The sequence below is a fragment of the Mastomys coucha genome, unplaced genomic scaffold (assembly GCF_008632895.1).
Source record: "Mastomys coucha isolate ucsf_1 unplaced genomic scaffold, UCSF_Mcou_1 pScaffold20, whole genome shotgun sequence".
NCBI classification, from domain to species: domain Eukaryota; kingdom Metazoa; phylum Chordata; class Mammalia; order Rodentia; family Muridae; genus Mastomys; species Mastomys coucha.
This window is the reverse complement of record NW_022196903.1, coordinates 84708000-84734828: the sequence shown is the minus strand read 5'-3', so window position 1 is coordinate 84734828 and position 26829 is coordinate 84708000. Positions and strand designations below refer to the sequence as shown.

Sequence of the window (26829 nt, the reverse complement as noted above, 5' to 3'; positions counted from 1 at the left end):
AAATATACATAGATTTACTTCTGGATGGACTTCTGTGTTCTTAATTTATAGTCTATTTTCACACTCCTTATGATTATTCTCACTTATTATAAGTCTTAAAGTCAGGTAGTGTGAGTTCTCTAACTTTGTTTTTTATTTTGGCAACCTAAGTTCGTAGTTTTTATTAGATGGGATTCTTCTGCATCCCATTATCCATCAACAGAATATCCATGGTCATTATACCAGAAATGATCCCCAACAGGTTTCCAAATGTCCTGGTTAGGGACCACAGCAGCCTTCCACCCAAAGATAATTTCCTATTTAAAGGAAGGCTAGCATCAGCAACATTAAATGATACAAAAACAGAGCCAGCCTTTCTAGGTTCCAAGGAAATAGATTTTTAATCTGGAATTCCATACCCAGCCAAACTATCAATCAAATGTAAATGCAAAATAAATACTTTAAGACACATAAGGACTCAAAGACCTTCTCACAGGCTGTCTCTGGAAGAACTATTTGAGGATGTACACTGCAAAATAGAAAATGTATTCAAGAAAGAGTGCACAGGATCCAAGAAACAGTGGACCCAATCCAGAAGCATAATGCCAAGAAATCCCCAATGAACCATGTAGCAGGCCCAGAAAGCAGCCAGCTCAAGTTCTAGCTGTGAGCCAGAGAGTTCCCAAGAAGACTTTTAAGGAGAAAGATGTGTTTTCCACAACAAAGATGTTACTGAAAGAATGGATATTCTTGCTGCATGTGTACAAAAATTAATAAATGATCATAAACAATCCATTCCCATTGTCATCTAAGTCTTGTTTCCTTTATTTTCTCTGGCATGCTTACTGCTCCTTTTTTCCCCTCTTCAGTTCATATACACTACTTGGCCTTTAATTTGCCCAATTATAATACTGAAAAAGGAAGTTATTGGTATCTCAGACTTTATGCTCAAAGCATAACTTGGACCTTAACTTGAGTCATAGCATGGAATACACACCCTATACATCTGAACAAGGAAAAAGTGAAGGTGTGAAGACAAGGACGGGAGAGTCATTAAAGATGGCTGTCCTCAGGAGACTCCCCCAAGAGAGACATTCAGCGGCAGAGCTGGTTGTCCTAGCTCTTCCAGGACCGCTTTTGGGTTTGGCACCTGCTAAGGGTGCAGGGAGCTGTGCTTCATGTGCTGAGCTCGTATGTAGACCCTGAAGAGGTCCCTGGTGGTCATCCAAGGAGCTTTGGAGCTGGCATCACCCTGCAGAATGGCCCATTGAAGCAAGAAGGTCTGGCTGTGGAAATTTGTATGAACTAGCTCTGGGATGATAGTAACTTACGAATGGGAAATAGAAACCTGCCAATTCCAAGTTAGACCTGCTATAATAAGGCAACTTCCAAATGGAATCTGAGTTTGGAGCCATTAGCTGCCCACATGTATCATGACAAGTGTTCTGTCCTAAAGTGAAATCTACCATGGGCAGTCACAGCAGTCAGTACAGTGGGCTCACTGGAAGCTGAAGGCTCTGCTCCTTTCTTGTTCACTGTGGAATTTAAACAAGGGATGGAGTCTGATTGAACAGTCCTAACTATTTTACTTGGTTCATCATATTAGAATGCTTCTGCTTTATCCTCACCAATGTGATCTACTGTTCTGTTCATCTTTGTGTCTAGGTCAAGGGCAGGGCATTAACGGGAACTCATACAACTAGCTAGTAGCTGAGTCTGAGAATGTACATAATAAAGTTTTAGAAATGTCAGAGATGTAGTTATGGCTTTACCCAGAGGCAAATTAATAGCCTTTTGAGTCTTCACCAAATGTGAACTCTGGTACATTTGATGTCCAGCGGTGAAGATCAAAGCCAGGGAGAACAGAGGATGTGGCAACAGGCAGGGTAACCAGCAGGTTGTGCTTGGCCATCTTGCCAAGCTAGGTATACATGGAAGGGTGTGAATGTTTTAGGTCTCTTGATTTGAGAGGTGCTGGGGGGGCGGGGGGGGGGAAACTGTCCAGTTTACAACAGAGCTGAAGTAGGAGTGGAGAGTTCTACAGACCCAGTCTTGGTTCAGTCTTCCTTGGTCCCACAGGGAAATTCTTTGCTCACATCCTGTTGTTATGACCAAGTTCGTGTTGAAGCTCGTGATGGTACATTGTTTAGTGCTGTCCAAATACGCTGTGTGTAACCTCTACTATAAACGGCTGGGTGTGCTGAAGTTCGCTTATGCTTGATCTAGATGCTACCTGTGCCCTTATCCCAGATGCACCTGTAGTCCTTGAACTTAACCCATAGCTTGAAGTCTGCCCTAATGGGAACACTTACACAACAGAGATGGGCAAAAGTCCCAAGGGATGTTTGTTTGGCTATTAAATGCTCACTAGAATATCATTGCTCTCCCCCATCCCAGATGCTCTTGTGATTTGGAAACCCAGACCATAATGAAAATTCTGTGTCCTTTATTAAAAAAAAAAAAAGATATCTAGACACCAGCAGTAGGACACCAACCCATCCAAGGCCCTTCTGAGAGCAGGCTCTATGTAACCACCCCCTCACATGCTGCTTAGCTTACTCACTCTCTGTCTTCACTGGAAAACACCAAGAAAGCAGGGGCCATGTCTGTCCTGCTCTGCACCACCAGTTTCTAGCCAGAGTTGACACTCAAGAACATTTACTAGGTAAATGGGTGGCTGATGCTCTTTGAGGAAGAAAACTCCCCTCTAGGGTAGGACAGACTTTTCCTGAGAGTTTGATCCTGTGTTGCTGGGACAGTGGAATGTGTGCTCCTTTTGAAGATGTCAGGCTCTTCTCTCACATCCCTGTGTACTTCTTGCCTTAGCACAGGGGACATAGAGAACTGGGTGTGTGAATTGCTCCCCCTGTGTTCCCCCAACCCCCAATCTGTTAACATCTTCAGTCCCTGACCATGCCTGAAGGCTCCCGATTCATTAGTCTGTGGCATAGCAGAGTGGCAAGTCTCAGAGAACAAGGAGGTAGTGTGGAGATAAAAATGTGAGGCCAGCTCCAAACAGAACTTACTTGGGGCACACAGTTGTGGGGAAACCACATGGGCACTGAGCATTCAGGCATTGCTCCCTCCTTCACTATTCTCATTGATCTGTGCCAGGGTTCAGAGTTTGATTTCCCTTCAGTCCCAAACACTAGCAGAGATACAAGCATGACTCCAAGGTCAGGTCTCCCTTAAGATGGAGTGAAGCCTGCACCACGACACTTGATATATTAAAACATAATAAAAAATTATGATTGTATTTTAAATGTAAAAATCAAAACATTAAACACTTTAGATATACAAATGGGATATAGAATGACTCTTTTTCACAGGACAGTTACAAGATTTACAAAGATAACATGATTTTTTTTGAAGCATGTCAAGTAGCCTAGTGGGATAATATTAAAAATTTCATTTAGAGTGATGTGTACATAACATTAGCTCAAGAGAAAAGACTTTGGTGATTTTGATAGCCCCAAGAAGGGCCCTACTGTCATTCTCCCCCCTCTGTAGGCATACCCAGGGAATTCCCAAGGAGCGCTTAGAGGAATATCAACAAATATGAGTTAGTAAAGCCAGTGTTGTGCTAGAGTAATGTCAGCCTTAACGACAGCCATGCCCTCAAAATGTACATAATAAAGTTTTAGAAATGTCAGAGATGTAGTTATGGCTTTACCCAGAGGCAAATTAATAGCCTTAAAAGCATTTGCTAGAAAACAAGAAACAAAGGAAATAACCCTTAAAACCAAGAAGACAAAACATAAATAAATTTTGTTTAAAGAAATCTGGTATATGAAAGTTATGAAGATTCTAGCAATCAAGAAATAGTATTATGCCTGAGCAAACTGAGACTCAGAGGGAAGGTAAATTGCTGTAGGTCTCAGTGCTTTCTGGCTACCTTTTGATTGCACAAGGAAGGGGCAGTGTTTTAGCAGATGTAGGCCTGTAAAATATGCCAAACTGCTCACGAGTTACTTGTTTTTCTGTTCACACGACCTAAAATCATGGATCAGCAGCAGTAACATACAGTTCTCCTCATTTCTTTTAAGTAACCTCTATATATCAGTGTGACAGGCAAGAGTGGACAGGAAGTGCTGGGCTGGTGGTGTGCTGGCTGAAGAGCTGAGGATGGGGGTTGAGGGTCTTGAGGTTGAGAGATGAGGGTCTGGGCGACCAGAAAGGAGGAGCTGGAGTGCTCAAGAGCTTGAGGCCAAGATGCTCAAGCTCACTGAAGCAAACAGGCTTGAGAAGCTCTAAAGACACACCCGCCTGGCTCGCCAAGGGCGGGGTCGAAATGCTTGAAGTGCTAAGGTACCTAGGGCTAAGGGATTGAGGCGTGGAGGAAGGACATCGGACTGAGGGAAACTGAGGAAAAGGCTGAGGCTGAGGAGGAGTTGAAGGACTAAGGAGGAGGGTCTAAGGATGGGGGAGCTGAGGGGTTGAGGCTGTGAAGGGGGCGGTCCTGAGAGAGGGCGGTGCGTGTTGGACAAGCAGCGCTGAGAGGGAAGGGCTGAGGAGCCGAGGGGGCGTGGTTAAGCCCCGAAGGGGTGGGGCTCGGAGGCTTAGACGGCCGGGCTGAGAAGCAGCGGGGCAGGAGAGGGGCGGTACCCAGAGCTGAGGGGGCGGGGCCGAAGGGCCAAGTGTCAAAGAAGTGTGGACTTGAGAGAGGTTGAGGCGCCGAGCGGGCGGGGCTGAGGAGAATGGGGGGCGGGGCCGAAGGGCTGATGGTGCGGGACTGAGGGGCTCCCTGGACAGAGCTGAGGCGCGGAGGGGACGTGGCTGAGGCTAAAGAAAGCAAGCTGAGGAGCTGAAGGAAGCCAGGCTGAGGGACCAGAGGATGAGGGGGGCGGGACTGAAGGATTTAGGGGATCGGGCTGAGGCGCCGAAGGGGCGGGGCCGAAGTTAAGCGCTGGGATAGGAGCAGAGGGACCTGAGGCTGAGGGGGCGGGGCTGGGTCTAGGCTGAGGGGCTCAGCCACCGTGGCTCTGAGTAGCCGAGGCGCTGAGTGAGGAGCGAGGCGCGCCGGGTGGAGAGGCGGGCCCGGCAGGCGGCGCCCTCTCTCACAGGCGCCTCCTCCCTCCACGATCTTAGGGGCTCCCGCTCCCTCTCGCGTCGCAGCCGGCACTTTGCAAACTCCTCGTCTGCCCGCGGCGGCCGCAGGTCCGTGCCCTACCGGCCCCTGCGCGTCCGTGGGGCAGCGGGCGGCGGTGGCAGCGGCGGCGCGGGGGGAAGCGGGAGGCGCCAAGGCATTAGGCGTCCGCCGGCGGAGGCGGGCGGGAGCCGAGGCGGAGCCGCGCCAGCCCCGCGCCGCCGCGCCCCCCGGGCCGAGCCCCGTTGCCGCGCCGCGCCGTGCCGCGCCTCCGTCCCCACCGCGCAGCCATGGCTGCGCCGCCGCTGCCGCCGCCGCCACCGCCGCCGCCCCGCTGCCCGCTCGCCTGAGGCGCGGCCGTCCGCCGTGGAGACCATGGCGAGCGCCGCCGAGCCCCCCGGCACGGCGGCCGAGTACCTGCAGGAGCTGACCCGGATCGTCGCGGCGCAGCAGGAGCTGCTGGCGCAACGGCGGCGGCGCATCGAGGAGCTGGAGCGCCAAGTGGCGCGGCTGAGCCGTGAGAACGCCGGCCTGCTGGAGCGGCACCGGCGACACCTGGCCGCGTGCGCTCGGCGCCCGGACCCGGGCCCTTCGCCTCTGGGCGCCATCCCGGAGCTCGGCAGCCGCCGCGACAAGTAAGTGCAGAGCGGCGGAGCGGGCGTGCCGGGGGCGCGCGAACTTCTCCGGGGGCTGCGGAGTGAGTCCCACGCTCGGACTCCGCCGCACCCGGGACCTCCCGGAACTGCCATCCGGCCTGACCTCGCCGCGCGGCTGTCGCGTGCAGCGCCCGCCCGCCCGCCCGCCCGGGGCCGCCTGGGCCACTCGTGCTTAGTGCTCTTCACACCGACCCTGCGCCGTCCAGCCCCGGGGCCTCGTCCTCCTCCCTCCTCTCCCAAGACGCTAATTCCCCCGCCTCGACCCGAGATTACCCCGGCTATTTCGGACCGGGGATTAAGGGAGACGCCGGGGAGGCACAGCCCCACCGCCCTGGCCCCTGGCGTCCCGGGAGCTCCAGCCTGCAGCAGCTTCGCCTCTTCTGGGTGCTGGTGCTGAAGCCCTGCTGGCAGTCTTCTGTGCCCATTTGGGCGGGGCTCGGTCTCGAGGTTGGGGGCTTTGGGGATGCTAGGATGGAGTTGCCTGGTTTGCAGCAAGCTTTCTTGTCTACTCCTTCTGTGGTTGCTTTTGGGACTGTCAGGGGGTCAAGTAGAAAAAGTGTTCGATGTGGTCAGTAGCTCAAGACTAGGCGACCTGAGAGCCTTTGGGCATGCAATGCTGGAGGAGGGAGTTACACTGAGACCAGATAGGGAATCTGATTCCTTGGAGTGGGAATCAGGCACTGGAGAAAGCGTTTCTCCTAACCTTACGTCGTCGGCTGCATCCTGCCATGGCCGTGGGACAGCAGGCCTGCTATAGCCTGCTTGAAGCATTTATGCTAGGGCTGCTCCATTCTTTAGAAGAGAAGAATTGTGTGTAGGGGTGGAGGGTCTGGAATGCCAGAATGTGGCTGAATTCTGTGGCTCTGTAGAGGGCAGGTTGAGGTGTTGCAGCCGCTCCTACTTTCTGTTCATTTGGGAGGTAAGGGATCGTGGCTAGCTCCTAACGGGGGTCATTGATTCAGAGCTTCTCCTTCCACTTGAGAGCACAGAGAGGGAGCTCTTAGTTCTGAGGCTCTTCATTAGTCCCCTTCAGAGAAGCTGTGGGTCAGCCCATGCTAGATGCAAGAACGGAGAGGAAAGTCAGGGCTGCCGGGATGAAGTCTCTCGAAGCTTAGGGAGGGGTCATCAGGGAAGGGACACATATTCCTGTTTTGATAGGGAACAGTGACACACGTTGGTCGACTGATGCCTCACAACACCATCCCAGGAGATATACATATATTCTTTCAAAGTCACCCCTACTGACCAACCGGAGTATGTGGACAGAACTCTTGAGAGGCAGAGGTTTCTTTTCCTGCCTTGGGGGGAGTCTCCATTGTCCATCCAGACAGTGGTCTTGGCTGAAGAGGTCAGGGGGTGCAAATGCTGAAATTTTATTTCATAAGATTCCAGCTTGGAGACCATCTGGCTTTCTTTTCCCCCCTACTAGAGGCACAGCCAAAGCCTGTGTCACCTTAAAAAAGTATAGTGTCACCTTTAAGGAACACAAGAGGAAGCACAGTTTTTTTTTCCTCTACAGTCTAGATCCAAGGCAGTTTGCAAACTTGAATATGCACACTAGGAGCCTGGGCTTCTTTGCTTAATGAGGATTCAGACCTAGCAGATTTGGAGCAGGCTGGAGAATCTACTGCTTTACAGACTGGGACATTCTATGTTGTTGGAATGTAGACCCCATGATAAGGGGCTGTGAGGAATGGGGGTAGGACAATGAACAGGAAGGTCCCTTCAAGACAGCATACCAGCCCCATTTTCCTGTCTGCAACTAGTTTCCTAGGCTTTTAGGAAAAGGAGTACCAATTCCTTCCTCTCCTGGCAGGAGATACCCCATATCCTTCCTCTAGTTCTATGAGATGAGATAGTATTTAACTGTTGTGTGCTTAGGGCCCTGGAGCACACAAGGGGCTGTTTTTCCAAACATAGATTGGTCGTGTCAGGGGTTATGTAAATAAAGTGACTGATATGAAAAATGTGAAAGAGTGTGTGGTGACTAATGCCCCTCCAGAGCTTTTATTAAGTATCTGTTGTATGCAGAACCATCAGAGATAATATTTGGTGATACAGGAAGAACCACAGAACAGAAGAGATAAATAATGCCACATAAAGAAAAGAATATGGGTAGACGAACTTGGGACTAAGGCCCAGCTCTACATATCCCAGCTGGTGACTGTGGAACAGGTTACAGGACCTTCCCTCATCTCAGCTTTCCTTAAATGCACACAAAGCAGGAATCAGCCTAGCTGCCTCCTATTCTTTTCCCCTAAGGTCTCTCTCTCTCTCTCTCTCTCTCTCTCTCTCTCTCTCTCTCTCTCTCTCTCTCTCTCTCTCACACACACACACACACACACACACACACACAAAACACAGAGGTGTATGTGGGAGGAATGGGCACCTGGTAGGTAATTCATACAGGCTAGATTCTTCCCATGTCTGTCAGCTTCTCAGTTTCTCAATTCTTTGGATCAGCTGAGCCCAAGCAGAAGGTGGAAACTTAAAAGGCTAAGTGTAAGAGATGTGCAGTGGGGGATATGGAGCTGTGGTGAGGGGTTGCTGGAACTGACAGCTGTTATTAAGCTGAATTTCCAGAGGTGACAGAGCAGTACAGGGCCACAGCTTGGGGAGGGGAATGGAGTTGGGGGATTGAGCTCTACTCTCTATGTTTGGGCATGGATGATGCCATTCTCAGGCCTCCCTGTTTACATATAGTGGCTCTTATAAGAGATGGTCTGACAAGCATGCTGGTTGAGCAAGATCTGACTAACCTTTTTCTAAGTAGATGGTAGCCACTGCAGCCTGAGTTAGGAGCTCCCTGCTCACTATATAGATGAACTTCAGGGGTCCATTGCTTTCCCTGAGACAAGAGTGAGCTTGATAATTGTTGCACTAGGCACAGATGCCTACACATGGTAGAAGTGTTCAGTCCCAGAAACCTTTAAGCTCTTCCTCAGAGGGCTTTCTTGAATGTCTTGACCTCTAGTGTCAAGAGTCATTATTTATTCCCATCACTGGGGGAGAAGATTAAAACAGGGAAGAAATCCATTCATTCATGGTGGCTTTGCTGTCTGGGAGTTATTTGCTTCTGTTGTTATTGACGTTGATTTTCCCCTGACATCAGCACTCATATATGCACTGTGCAGTCAGCTATATTCTAATGATCCATTTCTAGAACCCCATTCCCCTCACTAGAGCTCGGGTACCTTGTAGGTACTCAGAGTATATTGCCTGAATGGGTAAAGCCTACGAAGAGAAGTATTGGAATCATCATTATAGCAGGTATGGGTGAATATATTGAACCAAGTTTAGGAAAGCATGACAGTATCCCCTAAGGGTTTGCTGTGCTCGTACCTTATATGTCATCACTCCTATCAGGCAAAGACAGTTGCTGTTCCCATTGTACAGATGTGAAACTTAGGCTCAGAGTGATCAGATGCCTTGTTGAAGCTCTGCCATCTGATTGTAAGCCAGTATTGGATCTCACACTGTTTGGCTCCTGATCTTGCTCACCTCCTGCCTGCCTTTCACACTGTGGAATGATCAGACCACTTCTCAGGATTCTTTTTGGCTCCTGGCCAGTGCTTGAAGGTACGCAGCATGTTTGGATACCTTCTGCCCTATTGAATCTTGTCACCAGTGCTTTTGGTGGCGGTGATTGTGTAAAGGGGAAAAGGTGGAAGAAGGTGACCCCCTTTTAGCCTTTGATCTCCTGAAGTTTCTTGGCAGAAGTAAACATCAGCCTCAAGTGGCTGGGGAGAGGCCCAGTGGAACAGCCTCTTCCGCCTTCTCATCTGCTCCAGCCCTCAAGGGCTGTCACATCACACATCACTCCGAGAGGACGTTTTTCTGAAGCTCGGAGTTGGTGACTCACTCTGGGGGAGGTTTTCAGTGGCATTTAGTGTCTGTTGACTTACCAAACAAAGTGCTTTTCCTGGGTTTGTGGTGACATTAACCATGATGGTGGTGCTTCATTTCAGGGGCATGCTCAAGGGTAGCTGTAGAAGAAGGGGTGGCAAGAGGAACCTGGACTATCCTAATTGGCAGCAGGTAGATAAGACAGAAAGCACTATGATGGTCCTGTCAAGGAGTCTTTGAGTTGTGTTCCTCAAAGTGGTTAGAAAGTACCAAAACTGGAGTGTAGGGGCTAGGAAACAGAGTGCTCTTATGTGCAGATTCCTTTCTCCCTAAAAGCAAAGACTAGGGCCTGGGAGAGGGTAGGAGGGCCTTTTTCTCCTCATCTGTGACTGTGACTGAGAAACTGGTGGCAGGAGACCCTGTGTTTATGTTTCCACTAAATAATATTCTTGTTCTCCCAGCTGAGATACAGCCTGTATCCAGTGCTGGGAAGATGTCCCTCTGTCAGGAACAAGCTGCACCACACTTTGGGACACTTGTCCTAGTTGGACAAAATGTATTAAACTGTAAGGGATCAGGGTGAGCCATTCTTATTTTTCCAGCAGATGGTAAAGTCCACAGAAAGATGAGGGCGTGTTTTTCTGAAGCTCTCTCCCAGCCGTCTGACAAGCTAAGCAAATTATTATTTTACAACCCAGAAAATAAATCAGGGAATGCTTCTTTATCTAGCTGGCGCTAAGAGAAACAGTGAGTGGTGCAGTGTGTGAATTGCAGTTGAGAGCTGCTGGTGCTTTCGACGTGAGTGTTCACACCAGATACAGGCCATTGTGCCTGCAGAAACCTCAGACCTCAGGGCTTCACCATGTGGAGGGAGGTGTGAGCGCTTGGCCACAGGAGGCAGGCATCTGGGGACATCCATATGTTCTGTCATCAGGATGGCTATTTGTCAATGATATTGCTTTGACAGCTGATTGGATTGTTTGTACTACTTTATTTTTATTTTTATTTTTTTTTATAGAAGAGCAACACTTGGCTTAACTTGGGAAGTACACTGTTCTGTGCTTGTCTGGGTGTCAACAGGAATAATTACCACTGAGCCAGCAGAGAAACAAACATAGACAAATTGGGAGTTTGTCAAAAACTGGATTCTAAGAAGGTGAAACTGACCTATCTGTAAGGGAGTAAGAGTTACTGATGCAGTCATGAGACCATCTGAGTTCAGTGGATCTCCTGCTTGCTGACACTGACCCAGCATAGACTCATGTCAGGCTGCAGATCAGATCTCCCCAGCTGTAGGCTAAGTGTGGCTAAGTGACATGGATGGAATTCCTGTGTACCAAGTATTCTCTGTGAAACTGATAACTCAGAGTTATCAGCAGACTGCACTGGTCAGTAAGTATTGTGTATGGAAAGGGCTCTGTTTCCATCAATAAAGCATGGCAGCTTTGATGTTGCAATGCCCCTGTCACCTTAACTGCCCTAGATTTCTTCTGGAGGACCTTTAAGGCTTTCTTGTGAATAGTCCCTAGGCAGTTAGCCTTCATCTAGTAGTGGGTTGGAAGATCTAGCCCCTGTTGTAGCTGTTTTCCGGTGGCTCAAAGTTTATAAATCTCAGGCTCTCTGAGTCAGTCCCATGACAAATGAGACTATTTCTTTAGGGGATCAGGCACAGGAACTGCCTGTGGTATCTGCTACCAAGGACTAAATAGATGGTAGCTTTGGAATAGGGTTAGCCAGGACATTGAAATTTCTTTGGAGGATTGTTTAGCTCCAGAATTTTCAAACATAGAAAAATAGAAAGAATCATGCAGAGCCAAACACCACTTCCCCTTCCTTCTCTCCAGGTTCTGCAATTAAAGTTTTTCAATATTTGCTTTATTGCATACCTCTGTACCCTTGAGGGTGCTTAGAAGCACATGGATGGGAGTGAACATTTATGAAGTGCCTACTATGTCCCAGGGATGAGCTCAGAGAAACAGACATGTGATTGCTATGTCATCTATTCACCCTGTTCCTGGGCCACACAAGTAGGCAGGATTTTGTCCTTTGTTAGGGTGCTTCCCCACTGCTTCCATTTGGAAACATGAACAGGGATAGAGCTCGGGTTGGAGTAGAAAATGGGTTAAGCAGTGTGCAGGCCCAGAGCATCCGGAGTAAGTGGTCACTTCAACACAGGCTTTCTACAGGAGATGTCATTTGAGCTAGGGCTTTAGAATCAAGAAGGGAGTAAGAGAAACCCTGAGTGACTATGATACATCTGTGAATGGGAACAGCTGGGCAGAAGACAGGCACAGATGAGAGTCTTGACACATTTACCTTGCTCAGGACCAATATGTCAGATGGGCAGGGGCTAGGAAACAAAACTAGATTAAACCATCCAAGTTGTGCCTTTCTAAGTCCTGGTTTAGATATGTGTGTCTTTCCTTCCAGGAGGAGGCCAGTGCCTCAGAGAAATAGGAGAGAGGGGTTGTAGAGGTGGTACTTGTTACACTTGCAGAGGACCTGGGTTCGGTTCCCAGCACCTACATTGTGGTTCACAAACATCTGCGACTCTGTTTGGAATCGGACAGCCTTCTTGACCTCTGAGGGCATCAGGCATGTATGTATGCAGATACATACACACAGGCAAAACATACACACACACAAAATAAACAAAATTTGAAAGGAAAAGAAAGGGAAAGAAAAAAAAAGAGAGAAAGTGGGAAAGTCTTACTTGGCTCCTGATCTTAGAATGTGTCAGATTACAACAAAACCATAACATTAACTAAGCCCTTTCATTTTCCTGTTGATTGATTAATTGATTGATTGATTGATTGGGGCAGGGTCTCATGAACTTGCAACGTAGCCAAGGATGATCTTGAACATTTGATTCATATCCTGAATGCTAGGATTACAGATGTACAGTGCTGGGGGTCAAGCTCCGGGCTCTGTACAAGCTAGGCAAACATTCTCCAAACTGAGCTATGTCGCTAGCCCCAGATTCTCTTTTATGTCTGCTCTGACACTGGTCTCTCTTGACAGGTATGGGCCTTATCATCGCATTTTGCAGATATGAAATCTCAAGATCTTTTTTTAGCAGTTTTCCCACTGTCACCCAGTGACAGTGATAGGATCTGTGCCCAGGTCTGTCTACCTTTTATGGTCAGTATGCTTCATTGCACTATGTGGCTTTGGAGCTACTCGTAAGTGGATTCATCACTATGTGAAACATTTGAGACCTTTCTAGGTGTGGTACAGTTTCAGTCACCCAGACCTTTAGCTAAGGAAGTAGCATTAACTCCAGCTTTGTCATCTACTCAGAGACATCAGTGATTTTAAACTTTGGGCATCAGGTTTTGCATCTTAGTGATACTTGGGTCACCTTGCAGAGGTCACTTTGCTTCCAGGAGGCCTTGCTTCTTCATGGGAAAATAGCCTCAGTGGCAGTGCCCCACTGCAGGCAGCATTGTGAACAGGTGTGGGAAGTACTCTCTAGTTGCTCAGCCAATACTGGACACTCCTCTTGAGTCAGTTTGAATTTTTTGTTGCACATATATGCATTTACTAACCTTCTGGAAAGCTGTTAGTAAAGTAGCCCATGCATTTTCATTTCTTTCACATAGGGTATGTAGGGACACATGGCTATATGGGGGGCTGGCACCTATGCCCTCTTCAGGCCTTTTTCCCAAGCCTCTTTGTTAGAGGCACATTAGTGGACTGAATGGATGTCTTGACTGCTCTGTGTGTGTATTTTCATAGTGTATGTTGTGTCTGCAGAGAGTCCAAGGCTTTGGCTCAGGATTGGGAAGTCCTTATCTAACTGCAGGAAGCATGGTTTGCTAAGGGCAGAAAATTGGACTTTCTTGAGAGTGTTCTGGAGCCAGCTGGGTCCTCTCAGTATTGTGCAACCAGCTTATGGAATATTCAACAACATGACCAAGGTACCATGTGAGACTCTGCTGTTCCTACCAGCTTCATTGCTCAAACGTTGATGGCACTGGGACCTGCAGGGTCCACAAGGCAGCTGTAGGGACCTTGATAGGGATGAGATTTATGGATGGTGTCTTAGTTAGGGTTTCATTGCTGTGAAGAGACACCATGGATTTGGCATCTCTTATAAAGGAAAACATTTAGTTGAGACTGGCTTACAGTTTTAGAGGTTCAGTCCATTATCATCATGGAAGGAATCATGGCACTGTGTAGGCAGATGTGGTGCCGAAGGAGCTGAGAGTTCTACATCTTGATCTGCAGGCAGCAGAAGGGGACTGTCTTCTGCAGGCAGGCAGGAGGAGGCAGAGGTTCTGTCTCACTGGCCAAACTGGAACACGCGCACGCGTGCGCGCGCGCGCGCGCGCGCGCGCGCGCGCGCACACACACACACACACACACACACACACACACACACACACACGATATAAGAAGCCCCACCTCGATAGTGACATACTTCCTCTAACAAGGCCACACCTCCTATAGTGTTACTTCCTATGGGCCAAGCATATTCAAACCACCACATATGGGCTGCAGAGTCCATGAAAAGCCCACAGATGAATGGAAACTGGTGCAATAGCAAGTGTAGAAAACCCAGGGACACATTCCAGCCTTGAGTTTTATTTCCATTTTCTGCTCCTGAACATGAGAAATGAATTTCCCTGATCCTTAGTTTCTACATCTCTGTTCTGGGATAGTGATAACTAGATTTCCCTCTCAGAACTGGCTGATTTGGTTGAGGCACAGGGCAACCAGTGTGTGACAGGAATAGCTGGGAATAGCTTGTGCTGCAGGTATGGAAAGGTGGGGCGAGGGAATGGGATGATGGGGCAAAGTGAGCAGGCCCATTAGAGGCTTTGACTTTAATCTGAGGAAGACAGGAGTTTTTAAATGAACATACATTGGGAGGACCACTGGCTTCTGGTCAGGCAGGGACAGTTAGGTGCAGCAGGACATGGGAATGGCCCAGGTAGTTCTAGGAGGGGTGGGAGGGATACATGTGCTTTGGACAAAGGTATATGATTCCTCTCCATCTTTCTACCTGTGACAACTGTCATCTGCCTAGATGGAACGGAGAAAGAACAACTTATCCAGGAAAGAGGCTCCAAATGGGAGGCTTCCATTTGGGGCTTTGTTGCCTGTAGTGGCTTTTGGAATAGTGAGTGAAGGGGCTGGTGACATCCTTGGACCTTTTTCCAGCTCCCTGTACCCACCTCTGGGGAGGTGAAGCTCAAGCAGGGCTGCTTGCTCTTCTTAGGCTGACAGGGGCTCTGAGGTAGCCTCTGGGTGAGTTCATGTGCAGGAAGTGGATAGCGTCATGTCCAAGGCAAAGACTCAGTCACCAAGGAAGACAAGACTGTCTTCCTCTACCATGGACTGGTTGTGTTTCCTCGGACCAGTGCGTTTGCCTTACTCTGCTTCCAGTTTACTTGTTATAAAGCAAGACTACAAGACATCACTTACCTCCTGGTGGCAAATCTTTAGTGCATGTGAATATACAGGAGGCCCATGCTGACTTGTGTCACCATTGTTCCTTCTTCCTGGGCGAGAAGCTTGTGCACAATGTAAGTCACCAGGTTAGAACTAGATGAGTTGTGGCATGCATCTATCATCTGTCTACTACTGACCATTTTGCATGTTTAGTGCAAGAGAGTTGGAATCAAACTCTTTGTAAGACACACTGTCTTCATCTTGTTAGCCTTTAGCCACAGACTTTTTGCATGTTTTAAAGTGTCAAGAGATGGAATATTATTAAAATCAGATGGTTTCCCTAACTTACTCACCCCCTAAAGCAGAGCTACCTAGAGTGCTCTGCTTCCCTCCATTCACAACCCGCCATATGCTTTTTTTCTTCTTAACCAAGCTCTAACTTTGAGGGGCTTCAGAGCCTATCTATGAGGGGGAGGTGGTGTGTATGTATTTTGTTTGATTTTTCACCCATATGCTGGTTTCCTTGTTCTCGCTGCCACCTACAGTGAGCCAGGCCCTGGGCTAAAGGACTCAGCAGATGCCACTGCATTTAGACTTTGCCAACATTGTTTAATAGATCCAGCCGGGGTGTAGGGAGTACCAGCATAAATAACAAAAGCAAAGGCATTCTTAGAGCCCACACCACTGTATGGCTACATTTCCTTACTCAAAAATGGAATGAAAAGGGGGTGGGGGATATGGTTAGCATCTAATAGATTTGTTGCTCTTGCAGAGTTCAGTTCCTACCACCCACCAAGAGAGGGTCATAACTGTGTGTAACTTTGGCTCCAGGACACTCACTGAGGGACACCTGCATCCACATGTATGCACATTTACGGATACGCACATAAAATGAATATATTTTTTAAAGAATTATTTATTTATTTAATTTTATGAGTACACTGTCACTGTCTTTAGACACACTAGAAGAGGGCATGAGATCCCATTACAGATGGTCGTGAGCTACCATGTGGTTGCTGGAAATTGAACTCAGGACTTCTGGAAGAGCAGTCAGTGTTCTTAACCACTGAGCCATCTCTCTAGCCCTAAAATGAATATTTTTAAATAATGAAATATACTATCTCCACCTTTAGTCATAATGATTAATCACTATTCACTATTATGATTGGCTGTTTATATTGTCAACAAATAAGGGAACATCACAAGTGAGGCAAAGGTGGTGGAGGTGCTGGTTTGAGGGAGAATCAGTGAAGCACATCAGATGAGAGGTATCTTTGAGGGACCTCTTTGAATGTTAGTTAGTCCATTATGTTTAAAATGCATGCCAGGCAAATGTAACCAAAAGATAGGAAGAATGGCTACACCAGCCAGACACGGTAGTGAAAATCTGTAATATCAGCATTCAGGAGGCAGGCAGATTTCTATGAGTTTGAGGCTAGCTTAGCCAAAATGAGTGAGACCTTATTTTACATCAATAGCAAAAAAATATTAAAATTTGAGAAAAAGATTGCTATTTTGAATAAGGAAATTCTAAAGAGGGCCAGTCCCTCAAGAAGACATGACCATAGCAAACAAACACACTAAACAACAGAACCTCAAGATACATGAAGCAAAAACTGACAGGGATAAAGGAGAAACAAACAATTCAAGAATAATAGGTAAGAATATCAACACCTGGCTTTTGACAGTGACTAGAACCAGATTCAGAACACATATTTCATTCTTACCTGGAGAGAATGAGGGCAGAGGCAGGAACTGGTCAAGGGTGTTGTCAGTAAATCCCAGGCCCTGGGTGAGAAGTTGACAAGCAGAGATACAGACCTGGGACACACTGTGGGCACAAGGGAACTAGCCCAGAAACTCTGTGGGAACAAGTTATCTCTGCTGTTCCTATAATGGAGCCCTGTCAGCGTTGTATATAGGTGTATATCTTTGTGTGCATGCATGTATATGTATGTGTGTGCAAGGCAGAGGTCAGTGATGCATGTCTTCCCCAATCCTTTCTCCATCATATTTTAGGGGGGCAAAATGGACTGAGTCTGTCACTGACCCTGGAGCTCACTTTTTCAGCTATGTTAGCCAACCAGTGAACTCCCGGGGTCTTCCTGTTCCCCTTAGCCCCCAGTCTGTGATTACGGGTACTTGTACTGCTTTTGAATTTTTTTTTTTTTTAATATGGGTGCTGTGGATCTGAACTCAGGTTCTCATGATTACATTGCAGGCACTTTACTGACTGATCTACTTCTCTAGACCCTTATTAGATTTTAATGAATAATTAGCAAAGAAAGAGTCAATAACTCAATGAGTCAACCAGTCAGCTAGTCACTTACTCTACATGTTCTATTTGTTACTGTGTTAACTACATTAAAGTTTAGTCTTAAACCCAAACACTATTTTATTTTATCTCAAGATTTTTGAGTTCAGGTTTGGGCAAAGCCTGGGTAGGCTATTCTTTTCCTTGTACCATCAAGGGAAGTTGCTCTGTAGTATCTAATTGGAGATGAACTTGTCTGGAGAATAACCAAATGCCTTCACTCATGTACCTGGCATCTGTCGAAGGGTCTCGAAAGCTGGGCTCAGCTGGAACCACTGACTAGAGAGTCCATATGAGGCCTCTCTAGTATGGTAGGCTCTGGGGAGTCAGTCAGGCAAAGAATGTTCTAAAAGGCCTGGGAGGGAGATGTGAGACTTCTGTTGACACACTCTTGAAATTCCCAGAAGGTTACCACAGCTACTCCCATTAGTCAACCATGTGGGAAGACCAGCATAGATTATTGGGCATAGGACTTGGGCCTGTCCTACTTAGTGTTTCTATTGCTGTGCTAAAACACCATGACCAAAAGCAACTTGGGGAAGAAAAGACTTATTTGGCCTATGCTTCCACATCACTGTTGATCACTGAAAGAAGTCATGACAGGAACTCGAACAGGGCAGAAACCTAGAAGCAGAAAGTAATGCAGAAGCCATGGAGGGGTGCTGTTTACATGGCTGTTTACATGGCTTGCTCTGCCTGCTTTCTTAGAGATTCCAGGAATCCCCAGGGTTGGCACCACACACAATAAGCTGGGCCCTCCCATATCAATCACTAAGAAAATGCCCTACAGGCTTGCCTACATCCCCCAATGGAAGCATTTTCTTCACTGAGGTCCCCTCTCTCAGATGACCTTGTGTCAAGTTAACATAAAGCTAGCCAGCACAGCCTCTCTGACATTGTGTCTTTAATTTCCCACATTAGGCTTGCTTGAGCACACACTCTATCACTCCCTTTTCTCCAAGTTTAGAGATAGTTCCGGTGTGGTTTACTCTCAGGTGGGACACAGATCTTGCCTCTCTGTGCATGTATTCCTGTTCTGTCATAGAGACTTTTCCATCTAGAGCCACTGTGTTAGTTAGCTTTGTGTTAATCTAACAAAGTATCTGAGAAAATCAGCTTAAGTAGAGAAAGATTTCCTGTGGCTTGCAGTTTTTCTAAGGTTTCAGCCCATAGTTATTTGACTGCATTACTTTTGGGGTTGCAGTGAGGTAGAACATGGAGGCTAGAGTACGTGTTAAGGGAAGCTCTGCCATGTGCCATGACATATGGCAAGCTAAGTAGAGAGGAGGAGGCTAGAGTTCTACAGTGTCATCCATGGACACTCTCAATGGCCTGGAGATCTCCCACTAGGCCTCACCTCTGAAAACCTTCCTCATGGGCTGGAAGCCAAGCTCTTAACACATGGCCTTTGGAGGGAGTTCCAGATGTAGCATATGACAGTTCATCAGAGAGGTTAGTGGTATGTCTGAAGAGGCCAGTGCCCACAGGGTTGAGGATGCTTCTCATGCTTGGGATCAGAACAGTGGCCTAGGTGAGGAATGGCGAGGGCAGGCAGGATCCCCTACCCAGTCACTCTGAGAGTGCTTACCCATCTCATCTTCATTTCCCACACTCAGAACTGTATTTTTACCTCCTGCCATATGGTGAAGCAGCCAAAACACCCAGGAGGGAGTCTGGGGAAAATCATATTCATGGATACAATGTTGATAACGTCAGCCCAGCCTTGAGGGTCCCTGTTCTCATTCCTGCTCTTTCCTCCTGTTAACTCATCATGAGCAGCAACATCCTGATGAGCTGTCATCCAGCTAGGAACATAGGGAGCATCCTCAAGACCCCTGGCCAACTGGTGGCTTTCATGTTGGAGAGAGTGGCCACATGTGAGAGTGGGGTCTTGAGTTTTTAGGGACATGCTGTGGTGTATGCAGAATTGGGGCCTTCTGAAATGTAAACAGGCAGCAGGCTGTGTCCTCCTCCTATTTATCTCCTTCCTGCTCCCTCCTTTTTATGTTTACCTTGGATATTCTGTCCTTCTACTGCGCCTTCTGAAAGTTGTTATGGTGCAAACCCAATCCCTAAGGTCATATATGATAATAGTGTTTGGAGTTGTAGCCTTTGGCAGGTAATTAGGATTAGATGAGGTCTTGGTGGTGGGGCCCCATGATAGCTTTAGAGGCTCTGTAAGAAGTGGAGGAGGCCCAAGTTAGAGTGCCTCTCTGTTTCACAAGTAGTGTGATTTGTCATAATGTCATAATACAGCTCTGGTCCTCATGTGCTCCTCACTATTATTGTCTTGGATGCACCAGCTTCCAGAACATGATCCCAATTAATCTTTATTCTTTATAAAGTAATCCAGTTTCAAGCTTGTTCTTAGCAATTGAAGAGGGATCAAGTCAGCTACACACACATATATGCATATATATACATACATATATGTGCCATTTTTGTGTTTCCACACCATTCTCTTTGTCTAGAAAGCTCATCTCACACCCTTGTACCTGCCTTTTGAACCTTATTGGAAGGACAGGTTTCCTATCTTAGCCTCTCTCTTCTGTTTGACTCATATTAAAACCTTTCCTCTTTATATGTATCCAGTTTCCACTTGTAGACCTGGGTCCTTCTGGAAGCTTCCCAAGGGCTCTTATTCCTGTTTGCCTGCCTCCTCTCTTTCCTGGGGTGGGGTCCAGCCACATCCTAGTTACTTTTGAGTGCCTTCCCCAACCTGCTTATGTTTAATACACATTTCAAATATATTATGATTGTTTTGTGTGCAAGACCAAGGGTTTCCAAGTGGTTCATGCATGCCCCTGATGTAAATATGTCATTGAAGAACAGGATAAAACCAAACTGGAATATTTGTTTAATTTTTTAGTCTCTCTCTGTAGCTTGTTTTTTTACTGGGCTTCTCAGTGATATGTATCATCACACCAGTGAAGTCATACCTTCATGTCATTTATAAATACAGAAATTCATTTATCAGACTGTCTTCTCAAATTGGAGAATCACATAAAAAATTATATGGTTTGAATAAGGTATGGTGGTACATGCCTTTAATCCCAGCACTCTGGAGGCAGAGGTACGCAGATATTTGTGAGTTCTAGGCCAGCCTGGTCTATATACTAAGTTCCACTCCAGCCAAGGCTACATAGATAGATCCTGTCTTCAAAGCAACATCAAAAACAAAGACAAAAGAGAAAAGAAGAAAAAGATTACAACTGATTAGGTCTTACATTCTACCCCAGCACTACAAAATACTGCTGCTGCTGCTGCCAACAACAACAACAACAACAACAACAACATCGTCTCCGACCCTGCAGCTAAGCTTTAACTGCTCCAATCTTCTTCATGGCAGCTGCTTTCCTGGATTGAGAGTTTCATTAGTAGATGGACTCAAACACACACTGAGTACTGCCTGTATTCACTGATTAGTGTTATCCACACAATCCCATTTTTAGATGAGAAAATAAAACCCAAAGGGGTGAAGCCTTTCTTCTGGCTGGGCTGGATGTGACACCTATTTGTGTGACTCACAACCCAGTGCTGTTTGCATTTCTTGCCATGTCTGGGGTCCACTATACACCTGTAGATCAGGCTTTTGGGCTCTGCTTTGTGGTTGGGTGGGAGCTGGCTTATATTTCTGTGATTTCTTCAGAAGATAGTCTTTCTATCAATAGTCTCATGATTGTTTCCAGTAACCAGAACCCCTGGGCAGAAGAGGTCAGGATCATGTGTAGGAGAGTTCAGTCAAGGCACAGGGATGGGTTGTGGGGGCAGCTAGTTCACCATCTTCCTTCCATATGTTTACTTACCATATGCCAACAATTCCATCTTCTTCCACAGGAGACCTGGGAGATAGAGAAGTAGTTGTTCCTTTATCATAATGACAACCTGTCTTCCTTGAATAGATTTTCTTTGTGAAATGCAGTTCTTTGATCTGTGTCCTAAGCTGCCTTCAGGTCAGCCTTAGCCCTTTCCAGATATTCTAACATCAAGACTGTGTGGCTTCTGAACCATAGTAGTTGGTCTCTTGAAGTCTATAAGCTAGTTTAAGGCACAGAAAGACTGGGTATCTGTGACCCTGTTTTCTGGTTCTCCCTGTCTTCACATGGCAGAAGAGGGCAAGGGACAGTTCTGGGGCTTTTTGATAAGGCCACTAATTCTATTTTATGACCATCCATAGATCCCATTCTTTTTCTTTTTCTTTTTTTTTCAAGACAGGGTTTTTCTGAATAGCCTTGGCTATCCTGGAACTCACTCTGTAGATCAGGCTGGCCTCATACTCAGAAATCCACCTGCCTTTGCCTCCCAAGTGTTGGGATTAAAGGCATGCGCCACCACTGCCTGGCCCATAGATCCCATTCTTAATTCCACTACTTAGCAAGATAGGATTTCAACACATGAGTTTTGGGGTAGACAAATACTTAGACCATGGCAAGGCCCAACCTAATTGTCAGTTATGTAGATGGGAGTGGGAAGGACTTCCTGCCTCTTTGACTCGCTAAATGGTGGGGGAAGTGGGTGCTTTTCTGAGTCTGTCACCTGTGAGGGTTGGATAAGGAGCTTGCTAGAACAACCACCTTGGCTGTTCCATAAGGGGATGTGGACAGAGATAGTCCCAGAGTCTCAGCTCTCACTTTTGTACTATCCTTTAGGGACTCCTTTGCCTCAGACTGTGTGCGCTTGTGTGCTCTTAGAAGGGTCAGGTTTTAGGTGTGACACTTTCTGCCTAAGTTCATAGCTTTTTTTCTCTGAATAGTTCTGTGCTGGAACTTGACTGACATCCATCACTTCCTCTCCCACATGGAGGCTGGGGTTGTTGGCTCTGCTGGCTTTTCGCAACCTACTCCAGTCCCCAGAGTCTCTTGGTTTAAAGAGCACATCTCTATCAGAATCTGGGTCTCAGAAGCCTGCAAGCTCATCCCACCTGGCCACCTGGCTGAATTCTGTTTTCAGGGCTTGGTTAGTTACATGTGTGATTGGTCCTTGGGGATTTCCCAGTATGAGATCTTAGGGATGTCTCAGGCTTAGGTTCTGATTCCACTTTGAGGTAAAAGGCTGTGACATTGAGATTGAATACACTCACTTCTTGAATCCTAATCTGTGAAATGCTGTTTGGTTGAAACCAAATTGCTGAGGTGGGTGAGTATGTCGAGAGCTGTGGCCGGAGGCTGGTTCCATCCCGTAGAGTCCAGGAAATTCTTCTTCCTTTGGAAAATGGGTGCAAGAATATAGTGACTTCCTGGCAAGCAGAGTCTGTAGTGTGCTTTGTATGCAGGAGAGACAGAGAGACCTGAATAAAATTAGAGGCAGTCGGAGAAAGCTAGAGAGACAGAAGAAAGGGAAGAGAAGAGGAGATGGGGAGATCCAATGAAAGAGAGAAACAGGGAAGGGAACAAGGATAGAGGGCAGGAGGAAGTGAGAGGAAAGACAAAGATCTCAGATAGAGCGAAAGACAGAAAAACAAAGAAACAGAGACAGAAAGAGGTAGCCTGGGAGACAGGCTCCAAAGAGGCGGAGACTGACAGGCACCAGGCACTGTATCTGGGTTCACCCTCCTTCCTTCCCTTCCCCTCCTCCTTTCTTCACCCATGCTGAATTCGTCATTAATGTATTCATGTATTCCTTCACCTAACAAGCCCTCTCAGAGCACCTCCAAGTGCCAGCCTTCTTGCAAGGTGAGGCTCCATCAGTCCTCAGGGTGCCAGGCTGATGGGGCTAGAAGGAGGTGGGTGAGTGAGGAGGGGGTGCCAGGCACATGTCAGAAAATGCCACACATTTGAAGGTGATGCTTCTGCAGGTTGCTTTTGACACTGGTGAGAATCTGTACAAGAGTGAGTGAGACTTGGGTGGGAACAGAGGACATGGGTTCTGCTTTTCCTGTGTGTTCCACAGCTACCACTTGCCCTGTTGGCCTAACTATGCCCATTCTTCCCCTGTATGGGTTATTCAGAAGCCTAAAGCTTTCCACAGACAGGGTTAGGCTTGCTGCTGCTTGGATTTGAAAACCAGTTTGTGTTTCAAAAGAGGAAGTGTGACAGGCAGAGAAATGACAGGCAGTGAAATGACAGGTAGTGAACCTGAAACTGAGACTGGGGAAAAAAAAAGGCAGAATGTGGCGGGCTTCACCTACTTGCCAGGTCCTGGGCAGCTTGGTTATACAGGAAAGCATGTTTCCAGCTGGCCTTGCAAAGGTCCCCCTGCATGGCCCCTGTTGCTCCCCTGCATGGGCCCTGCTTCTGGCCTACTCAGAAGCAGAGCTTTGGGGCTATTTATATCCACTCCAGCAAATCTTTTGATCTTGATGATCCTGGGCAAAGCTTCCGTGTTGCTGGCTTTTGCATGCTGTCCTCCCACCCCGACTGACATGAGCAGGAGGAAAACACAATCTTGAGAGTGGCAAGGTTAGGTGGCCTCCATACCTCAGCTTGGGACCAGCTTGAGTCTGGCCAGCCAGCTCACACCCAGCCTTGTAGTACACTACTTTCTGTGTTTCTCTGTTCTTAGGACAGGAGACTCTATCCAAAACTGACATTAGTTGAAGATCTACTATGTCTCAGGTGTTTTTTGTTTTTGTTTTTTGTTTTTTCCTCAAAGGGGATTATTTTAGTTTTAAAAATTGTGAAACTCAGAAGAATGCTCAGTGTGTAAAAACACTTAGGCCTGACAACCTGAGTTTGAATCACCAGAACCCGTGGAAAAGCTAGACTCACAAGCTCAAATGTTCAACTCTAGCATTCTTGGGAGTGGGGTGGGAATGGGTTGCAGAGACAAAAGACTTCTCAGATGCTTGTGGGCTAGTTAGCTTGCATGCACAGCAGAATAACAACAAAGAGATCCTGTTACAAGCAAGGTGGAAACTGAGAACTGACACCTGAGCTTGTTCTCTGACCTCCACATGCACCTATATGGCTGTCTGCATTCACACATACATGCATAGACACAAAAATTGTGACATCTATACTGCACAAAATTTAGAGGTGTGCCATCAGTGGTACTAAGTATGCTCACATTGTAAAGCCCCCAGGACAACCAAGTTCTAGAGCTCTCCCATCTTCCCAAATGTAAGCTCACTAAGCACTACCCCGACAGCTTTCTTAGCTTCTCCCATGCTACTCTGTGACCACTCTAGGGATGACTTATAAATAGACTTCTTAGCATCTATATTGTCATTAGTTTATTCTACTGAGTAGCACAGCTCCATCCCATGGTAGCATGTATTATCCCTCAAGAAGATTCTATGACGTATCTCTACTAGAATTTGCTTCTCCAAGGTCAGGGACTCTTGGAGCTTCCACCTCACTGCTGTTGGGCATGCTGCAGCTGAGGAAGCAACTAAGAACCTCCTCTGAAGCCAGGCATTCAGTTCTCAGGATGGGTACCAGAATGGGAGCATATTTTGGGAGTAACATGCCAGGTGTGTCAAGTGTCACTCATCCCCACATAACCCTTGACTTAGGCATTGTTATCTGTGTTTTGCATGAGGAAACTAAGGCAGAGGAATGATGGATAAAGATAAGGGTGGGTTTGGGGCATGCATCAGTTGACCAGTGGATGAATAGTTACCCTGAAAGGTGAATTACTCACTTCTTCACTTCTTTCTTCAATAGAATTATTGAATTATGATTTTAAGCCAAATTGCTTTGGAATAGATACAAAAATAGAATGAGCTGTATTGGAAGTGTTACCCAGCTTCTCCATCACTAGAATTTTACCTTCTTATGTTTGTTCCCTCTGTTTTTAGCCTCTTCCTCTATCTTGGGGGTTTCTGTGTGGATGTGGTACTTTCCTTGGCCCTTCCCAGTCCCATTTCTCACAGCAGTTCGCTCCTCATCCTTATTTTCTTTCTTAGCACCAGTCTTTGAGCTGCATGTGGATTTTTTTTGGCTTATTAGCTGTCTCTCTAGAGGATATGTGCCACTGGAGGACAGTTTTGTCTGTCTCACTTACGCTTACTCCCGTTGTCTCAGCAAGTGATATAGTAGGCCCTCAGAGCAACCATTGAGCGACTGCTTGGATATTGCTGGCATTTTCTCACTTCCCTGCTGGATCTGCAGCCTAGGAGCTGGGGGCTGGGTGTCTTGGCCTGGTCTTGACTTACACAAAGGGAAGCCTAGCTTGGTAGCCTTTTACCCCAACATGCTTGGCTCCATCTTTACCTCTTACCCCATCCTCTGGACTAATTGTGATGAAGTCTCCATTGTTGCTGTTATTAGCTGGGCTTGTTGGAGCTCTGGCTACTCCTGATGCCGGGTTCTCTGTGCTGGTGGTGGCAGTTTTGTTGACATTGTGGCCCTAGCTGCAGTTTGTAGGTGTCTCTAACTGTCTACAGCAAACAATAATTGTACTCATATCTTTTCTTTTCTCTAAGCTCTAGTGCAGAGGCTTGAGCTAATCTTACTGGCTGGTGCTGGGGCATTCATCATTGCTGTCCAGCCAAGGCCTCTCCATCCCTGTGTGGCCATTTATTCCCCAATACCATGTTTACCTGCTCTACCTGCTTATGTCTAAGCTTTCTTTTCTGCTGGACAGTGTCCTTCATTCTTGTGTCCTCATTCAGCGAACATTGCCATATGTATTTTGTTTTGCACAAGCAGTATAGCTAGATCCCTTTTATTCACTGTTGTTTCCATTGGCTGCTATATGGCTTCACCCTTGACTAACGAAGACCTCACCCAGTCAGACCTAGAGCTCTTACCATCATCTCAGGTACAAATGTACGCTGATGGGGGCTGTAGAAGTCCAATGCCTGGCTACAAGCATGGCCCTGGGTCCTGTGGGATCATCACTATCTGGACTCTGTGGGATCAGACTTGCACAGATTTTCTTGTGAGTTCCTTTCCTCTTATTTACACTTCAGTGGTGCTCCTCAGTCTATAGGGAATTCTTTTCTGAGGCTTCTCCTATTTCCTGCTTGTGCTGTGTGCCTAGGTGTATTATATTAATCTGAACTGGCTCTGTATCCAGCATTTGTTTTTCTGTATGATCAGAACCTTAGGGAATGGTGCCACCCAACTCTACCATCCTCTAGTTCAGGGACTAGTGCCTGGGCTGCCTTTATTGTGGGTTGTGTTCAGTGTGGCATCTTCATGTGAGGATGCCCTTGGGGCTCTGAGGGTACAGTATCTGGTCACTACTGGATCACATGAAATGAATTCCTCTTTCAAAGCATTACCAGGTGATGCTGTTGCCCATGTCCACATATGGCAGTGTCACCCACACCTTCACACCATCAGATGCAAAGGATGGCTCTTCTGGTTTTCAAACTCTCTAGAAGTGCCTGTTAATCCAGCTCAGCTCTTGTCTTTTATCCCTGGTACCTCTAGGGATTGCTCTTTCTAGATCCAGGGTGATAGCCCACCTATCTTCCTGCTTTCCCACCTTTGTGTGGACTATACTTCTGTCTCACCTATAGCCTGAGTCAGTGATTGAGCCCAGGTGTTGCCTCTGCTGGGAAACCTTCCTAGCCCTGGTGTGACCACAGTATCACCTTGGCCTCTTGAGACCTATGGAGACATTTGTGTGAGTAAAATAAGCAGCAAAAAGGCCCATAGGGC

General features: G+C 47.0%; 1 protein-coding gene across 3 annotated transcripts in view; it reads left to right on the top strand.

The window, feature by feature from the left end:
• Positions 1-5382: 5382 nt before the first annotated feature.
• Positions 5383-26829, top strand: part of LOC116099261 (IQ motif and SEC7 domain-containing protein 1) — a 330953-nt gene continuing 309506 nt past the window's right edge. Inside the window, exon 1 of one of the 3 annotated variants that reach the window (XM_031382561.1) lies at positions 5383-5700. In XM_031382561.1, coding sequence (XP_031238421.1) covers positions 5441-5700 — 260 coding nt within the window. In that variant the 5' untranslated portion in view covers positions 5383-5440. The remainder of the gene's footprint in view (positions 5701-26829) is intronic. The other 2 variants (XM_031382562.1, XM_031382555.1) reach the window with 2 other exon arrangements.